The sequence below is a fragment of the Larus michahellis genome, chromosome 1, assembly GCF_964199755.1.
Source record: "Larus michahellis chromosome 1, bLarMic1.1, whole genome shotgun sequence".
NCBI lineage: Eukaryota > Metazoa > Chordata > Aves > Charadriiformes > Laridae > Larus > Larus michahellis.
The window spans coordinates 75,381,938-75,389,981 of NC_133896.1; the positions used below are offsets into that span (position 1 = coordinate 75,381,938).

At 39.1% G+C, this 8,044-nt stretch overlaps 1 protein-coding gene across 4 annotated transcripts in view; it reads left to right on the forward strand.

The window, feature by feature from the left end:
- Positions 1–7,750, forward strand: part of STK38L (serine/threonine kinase 38 like) — a 59,271-nt gene extending 51,521 nt beyond the window's left edge. For all 4 annotated transcript variants that reach the window (XM_074587606.1, XM_074587622.1, XM_074587613.1 and 1 more), the window contains exons 12-14: positions 243–338; positions 1,956–2,047; positions 3,585–7,750. In XM_074587606.1, coding sequence (XP_074443707.1) covers positions 243–338; positions 1,956–2,047; positions 3,585–3,712 — 316 coding nt within the window. In that variant the 3' untranslated portion in view covers positions 3,713–7,750. The remainder of the gene's footprint in view (positions 1–242; positions 339–1,955; positions 2,048–3,584) is intronic.
- The last annotated feature ends 294 nt before the right edge of the window (positions 7,751–8,044 follow it).

The following is an 8,044-nucleotide window of genomic DNA, read 5'->3' on the forward strand; positions in this document are numbered from 1 at the left end:
GGGGATACAACAGTTTAGAAAAGCTGTAAGTTACTATCATCACGGGACTCTAACAATATTCTACTTATACTATTTCCCCTCTCTTCTAGATGCAATGAGCTGCTTTTACGTTACCCCAGGTGGTGGAACAACTTGAAAGAACTTCTTCAAATTCCTGATACAGGATACTATGGCAGTTTTATTTGCTATTGCTTCTGTCTGCACTTATTGTAACATTCCCTTTATTTTTTCCACTTTTTCAGGTTTTGTATTGACTCGGAAAATAGAATTGGTAGTAATGGAGTAGAGGAAATAAAAAGTCATCCGTTTTTTGAAGGAGTGGACTGGGGACATATCAGGTATATACATACATTTTATAGAGAGAATAAAAGCCATGAAAGCAAGAATTTAATGTACTGTGATGTCAAGGATAATTCTTTCCAAAGCATATTTTATTTTGAAAAGCAGCTACTGGCAGTAGGTGGGTGACAGCAAAGGTTTTCAGGCCTTGCTGGCGTTCATAAATCTGATCAGAGATAATATGATACATCATTAAATCAATAAATCATGCCTCAGATTGCCCAAGAGCGCCCAGGATGGAAAGAAATTGTGGTAGGGTGGCTGTGTTATTCTTGATGTATGCTCTGATATCAGCAGAGAGCTCCTTTTCCAGTAGCAAGAGGCTCTGCAGCTATTACAATTGGCTTTTTTTGTAATAGGAGCACGAGAAAAGCAAACTCTATTCCAAAAATGCAGGGCAGATAGGTGAATGAAGAGGAGAGGCAGCAAGTTAGGAGGAAAACACAGGGCACGTCTTTACTGCACGCTGCAGATACTACACCTGAGTGAACCAGTATGTCTACAGAGTGCTGGGCAGAGGCACTGACTCACCTCAGAGTCGCAGCCTGTGATGAAATTCTGCTGGCCCAAGCCTGGGTAGAAGGCTCGGCTGAGGCAGCCATACCACTTCCAGCCTGAGCTCGTGCCTTCAGATGCTGAGCTACATCCGCACATACCCAGCGTGGTTACACCTTTAGAGTAGACTTTGGTGGGACCACAGGTACTTTCAGTTCAAATGATGGCTACTGTTTGAGGTAGTCGGTTCTTTCAGTAATACTGCAGTTTTGTATGTGAAAATTCATACTGTGGTAGTGTGATTGTCCAGCTCTTGTACTTGTCGTTTCCTCTGGTGCAGAAAGCCTCATTTAACTTATCGTTTCGGTGTGGGAGACTTTAATAAGCAGCAAGAGCAGTGACCCATCTGTTCATGCCACATTTGGCAGCCTGGCAAAATGGTTTCCCTGTTCCACCCAGACGTGGATTTAATTGTAATTGTAGTAAGTACAACTGTAATAAGTTTACAGGTGTGAATTAATGACTTTCCCATAGTGCTGTGTTTGAATGCTTTCATGGGACAGATCACTTAAGCAACTTGGAAACCACCTTAAAACTTCTTAAAGGGCTGCCTAATTATTGAGCTAATAAAGCAGTAACATGTCAGAACCAACTCATCTTGGATGAGAGATACTGGTGGCTGTGTGTCAGGTATTTGGATGAGGTCCAGGCTGATGAGGGATGGAATTGCAAAGCAACGCATCTGATGGCTTCAGATGCAAGTAAAATCCTGCTCAGCTGGGTAGGCTGGGTTTATGAAATGAAGAATAACCACAGTGGTTCACAGTGACAACAAAGATCATATCAATAGCTACATGGCAGATAAGTGTGGAATGCTGTTTCAGTTAATGGGAAAACTATATATTCCCCAAGCTTGCCAAGAAGATACTAATGCTAGATAGGAAACCAATAAATCTCCCCATAATGTCAGTAAACAGGTGAGTCAGATACATCTCTGGTGGATTCAGTGGAAACTTTGTGCTTTAAATTATAGGGATGTTGTAACTGTAAAAAGCTAAGTTAAACAAAACTTTGTATCTTTTCCTAGCATTTGCTTTTCTGGCACTTATTTCTATTTGCAGGGAAAGACCAGCAGCAATCCCTATAGAAATCAAAAGTATTGATGATACTTCCAACTTTGATGAATTTCCTGAATCTGATATTTTACAGCCAGGTGAGACTGCCATTGTAAATTCCAAGTTTTTATCTATGATGTGCCAGAATACTTCACGGATGCTTTTCGTGTTGTTGGTTTATATTCATTTTTCTGGTACCATAATCAAGGGTAACATACAGACTTGATCTAGAGACTTTTTTAAAATATAAATTAAGCCTATGATCTCTCATGGCTTCTACTTCTGTGTAACTTTGAAGAAAAAAAGAAAAGCCCACAGATTTTTACAGTTAAATCTATTAGCAAAAATCATTTGCATATATAGTGAGCACAGAAAACAGTGCAGTTTTCTACCGTACAGTCTGTCTAACCAAATTCTGCTAAAACATTATGCAGTGATTTGCTTTTGATTTTTAATGACTTCTGCGTTTCATGCCAAACGTAAATGTTCACGTATTTGTGCAAAAATTTTCAGACAGATGAATATTTATCATAGTGCTATATGAACCTGAGTAGCTCTGCAAATCACTGTAGGCTTTTTTTTTTATAATTTTTAATTCCTATTGGCAAGTAGTAGGAAATTTTTATATGTAAGTCTTGGTTCTCTGACATGCCAAAATCTCCCAGCTCCCACTGTTTTCAATTAATTACTAATGGCTTAAAGATAGACAGATATAGAACAATAATTAATTGATGACAGATAAGTGTAGATGTGCTAACAACCAATAAGAATTATCAAAAGGCGGAGTTTTTTTTCTGAAATGGCTTTTATTTAATGGCAAGGAAGTTTGGCCTTTTAATGCAAAAGCAATCAATCTCCAGGGCCTAAGTTAAATTCTTTAAGTCCTTATTTGGATAATACCAGTACATTTGGTATCTTGGACCCACTGAAAATGTTACTGTACATCTAGATACCTAAATACAAACTGATATCTGCGTTTGGCATCTTGAGTTGAATATATTGTTATAGAACTCTCAAAGCGGCAACCAGAAAGCTAAATGTAGAAGCCCATTGCAGTGAATGCCTGTGTGCAGCATGCCAGCCGTGTGGGCTGTTTATAACATAAAAGGAGGCGGTACAAGCCTTGCTGAAGCTATAAGCAGGGAGGAAGTCCTAGGAGACTAATATGTGCGTGATGTGTGTAGTTCTCTTGGGAGAACTTGGATGTATCTCTTTCTCCTGGTTGTGGTGAGGAGAACATGATATGTATACATGCATTTGTTGTGCTTGGGGCATCCTAAGTGTTACGGGTTTTGTAATTGTATATCCTGTGGGTGTGTTAGGGGTTGCCATCAAGGTATGGGAGCCTGTTACGTTGTGTGGACATACTGAGAAAAAAAAAAAACAAAAACAAAAAACAAAAAGCAAAACAAAATAACAAAAACCTTTTTCTGCTTCAGAGATATATGCTGAAATTATAACTCTTCTCAGACCATTGACAAAAAGCAAATGACCTGATTAAAAACAAGATTTCTTCAAGGAAATAAGAGTTCAGGGCTGTTTATGTCAGTGCTCTGTGTAAAGTCCTCTCAGAAGCAGTGCTGTTTCTAATTGTGTTTTTTTTGTTTTGTTTTTACTTTTGTTTCTAAATTCTAGTGCCAAACACAACAGAACCTGACTACAAATCCAAAGACTGGGTTTTCCTCAATTATACCTACAAGAGGTTTGAAGGGCTCACGCAGCGTGGCTCAATCCCTTCCTACATGAAAGCCGGGAAGTTGTGAAACAAAAAACAAACCCACAAAATAAAAATACAAACCTCAGGTAGCTGCATCACCAGACCCGCTTGGCATTAGTTATCAATACATTGACTCTGGTGCGCATCAATTTCACAAGGAAATTCTACAGGATTAGGATTTCTAAGACTACTACAGGAATTAGTTGGCAGTGCCAGCTGGCTTTTTTTTTTAATATTTGAATATTTTTGTTAACTTTATTAGACGAAGGTACTGGAATAAAAGGAACGTACATCCCTTTGTAACTGCACTGCCTATGTGTGTATAACGGTTAATTATGCCTCTCTGTACTGTGGCTGTGTTTGTACTGTAAACCATCTAATCCACCCAGGAGTAAAACATATCATTTTATGCAGCACTGTTATTATTCTGCTTACCTGGTAGGTTTTAGATATGCAGTATAAAAAAACCATTGCCCACATTTTGCAAAATTCTCTGAGCGGTTGCTCAAGGGTGTTCCAGTTGCGGTCTGCAGATACCCCACGAGTGTGGCAACATTGGATTATTTTAAATAGCAGTGTCCTGTTGGCCTAATTGTACACTGCCTACTCTCCCTCTTCCCCACTGGAGGGCTTTATCAGCCAGTCATCCCTTCTTCTCTTTCTTCCTTTTTCCCACTGTGTGTGGTGGTGAAACAGTCTCTGTGATCTCTTTAGTGGTATTTCTGCCTGAAATGATAGTTAATGGGCGTTACTGTTTAAGATGATGGTGCCTGTTGGCAACTTCAGAAGAAAAAAGGAATCTTGATAAAAATCATATAGATTTTTAACAGAAGGGAAGCTCTCTGATACCAACTTCTGAAGAGATGGCAGTTTCCAGGACTGTGTTCCTGCTTCTGCTGGAAGGCTGATCATCTTTTTGCTACTCATAACTCAAATAGCCTTTTTTGTCTGTGCAAAACGTATTCTAGAAGTCATCAAATTGCTGCTCCTGCTCTAGCCTTTTCTTTCCAGAATACGCCGTAGCAGCCTCTGCAAAGCCAGAGGAAATGGAGCGCCTCACTAGAATCAGACTGTCCTGTGGCCTGCATCTTCTTCTAGTATCTCTATCTGACACGGACCATGGGATTACAAAGTTTCAGCTGAGCCTGCAGCCCAGTTTCCAGGAAGCACAATCATGACTGAATTGGGCACGGCATCTAAATGCTATTCTCCCCAGTCTGCAGGATGGTGACACACTGACAGCAGAGATGGGTCTCCTCCGAAGTCGAGGAAACTGAAGCTGAAATCCCTCCATATGCAGGGTATGGTTTCGCTTCTCAACCCAGCAGCAGTTCAGGACTGAACTGCACTCCTCAGTTTGCAATTATCTGGTTGCTGGCAAACTTATATCTTTGCATATTAACTGCATATTTCTGCAAATTTATCTATATCTCTGCATATTAACTGCAGTACTTTGAATCTGTCAGAATACAGTAGAGATCTTTGGTCTTTTTATGGTTACAAAAGAGATTTACAGCAATGAAAAACCCCCCAGAAACTGAACGAGCACAGTCCCTGTTGCTGTCTTCCTCCTCTGAACGCAAGTGAAAGGCACTCTAAAGCCTCCGCAACACCCATTGGAGTGAAGCACAGGATGTTTTGGCATACAGTAGGAAAGATCCCATTAGACTGGCTTTTGCAGCAAAATGTAAGTGACTATTTATAAAGCCGTTGCAGAAATATTTATCGCTGCTAGGAACCGTGGTATCAGCTGTTCTGAATTATTCGTACGCTTCAAAAACATACTGAGGTGTTCAGCTGCTGCATAAAAGACCCATTTACCAGCAAGATTTCTGTGCATCAGCGGCTTACTGACATACTGTAGTCTTCCTCAATCCAACAGCTGCTAGGTTCCTTGTTATCCTACCCAGTGATATCTTTCCTCCAGTATTTTGTCTCCCTTCAAGCATCTAATATCTGTTATTTATACTACATTTCTACAAGAAATTTTGCTCTTCAGGTTATCACAGAGTAGTAGCCAGTGCTTTAGGGCCCATTCAATTTATACAGTGTTAACATCAGAACATGGCTAAGCTAAACTTTTGCCTAAATGCTGGACTTACGTGAGAACAGTTCACTGATCTCCCAGTTTTCCTTCCCAAACCTTACACTAATTAACACCCCTTTACTGCTGTTGGGGCAAGATCCCTCAGAAATTCTCCATTGTTGTTCCTAGTCTTGTCAATGTAGCGAAGCTCAACTTGTATCCATGCAAAGACTGTCCAGAAACAGTTTACACTTTCAGACTTCGTTCTGCCAGTGCCCTAACAGCTTCTAAGGCTTCTCAGGAGAGGAAATTCCTTTTCTAAGGCATTCAATCTATTCTACCAAGACAGAGAAGCTTGGGCAGAAAAGATCCAAGATGTAAACTTGGCCTCAAAGGACACTACTATTCAAAAGAGAAATTTTTATTAGTTTTAATTTCTAATCTCATTCCTGGGGCACTGTGTGCACCAGAAATGAAATTCCTGCGAACAACACATTTCAAAAGAGCACAGTTACCCTATTTGCGTAATATAAAAAGAAGTCTTTGCTTGAACTTGCTAAGACAAGATAAGTTTTATGGAAACTGCAAATGTTCAGTAATAACTGGTGATTTTTTTTTTTCCTGTGGGGTTTGGGGGAGGGGAGATAAATACACACTTAATTTAAAGCTATCTATTAAACAACTATGTCTGTACATACTCACTGGTTTACAAACTTGGGAAAAAGCTCAACCCTTATATTTGTAACACTAAAGATAATACTCAAAAAATTCCGGATGATTAATCATATCAATGCTCACATAGGAGTTGTATCCATAGGGAAGTAGTCTGCAGCCTATTTAGCATAAACTTCTGTATTGTGGTAGTTGATTATTATTTTTTTTTTTTAAACATAACATTATTTTAATCAGTAAGACACGTTAAACAAAATATTAACTACTGCTTTTAGGATGATAGAATTTTTTTTAAAGGTGAAACTGTGACACTGTAATGGATTAAAGAGAACAGAAGGTTAATTTACACTGGTTTTCAAAAAATGGAAGTGCAACATATCTTTTGTTTTGTTATTTTTGTCATATTCCTTTGGATGGTTGTGTTTTTTCCTTTGGCAATGTTTGTCACTGTGCCATTTATTTTTCTTATTCTTGGAGTACCAAAGATCCTGAAATGGCTTGATGATTGCAACCACGTGAAAATTTATTTTCTGGGAGTACGTTTTGTTAACTTTTGTTAAAATGTGGAATTGTGCATGCAAATTGTTATCAGAGGTTTGCTGGGAAGTTAACCTATTCCAGCAGGAAAACTTGAGTGCATAGATGGAAGTGGTGAGCCTGAATCCAAATTCTGGATCTGAATACCCTGGAACTGGGGACGAAGCTTGGATTGGGAAACACAGCTGAGCTTTTGCACTTTGTTCCATCTCCAATCAGCGTGAGTGAGTGGCCTTAGGCACAGGACATCAGCAGAGGTTGTCTCATGTGCAAAAGGACGCAAAAAATTGCCAGCATTCAGAAATCAAATATTGTTGATACTGCATTTGCACTGTTAAATTTGCCTTGCTGGAGAGTTATATAAGTGTTATTTTTATAGGTCAATTGTTAAACACCTGAGCCGTTGGATACAGTATGGAATAATAACATCTGACATGGGTGAATTCACCTAAGTGCAAAGGGGCTTGCTGACAGCTCTCCACACTACTAAGACAAATGGGCATAAGCAGTACAAAGGGTGTTGTCGGCTACTTCTGAAGAGGTGACTTTCCTCGTCTGCAACAGCAAGTAGGGAATACTGCAGTTTAGCCCGGTTATACTCTAATGCTTAGGAAGTGCTCTCACTTTTTCAATAATATGAGCAATTACAAGCGTTGTAACATACTGTACCTTGTCCTTTTAATGTTGATATATTACAGCAGCTTGTTCTTGGAGTCGAAATGGCAACTGCTATATTTTTCCTAGACTGTTTCATTAGTTGTGGTTGGGAAAGTTACATAGAAGCATTATAAAAATTTATATGAGGCTTTTTACAGCATTTGAAAATAAAAGTAGCATTCTTTTTGTAAAGTTGATGTTTTGGGTTTTTTTTTTCACATCAGTGTACTAGATTTGTTTATCTTCCAGAATAGGAGACATCTAAGGAATTGAAACACTATTTTGTGTATTCTCATTTCAAATTCCACAGATGGTAAAAACTCCAGTGTTGCTACCCTCAATCAGAAAGTAGAGATAGCAAAAATTGCTCACCTTGTACCAACTGCGGTCACATGAAGCTACTTCTAAAATGGTTATTGCTCTTCACACAGAGACTTATCTTCTTCCCTGTAGGCCATAATTTGTTCAAAAAAGCTTTCACAGGCA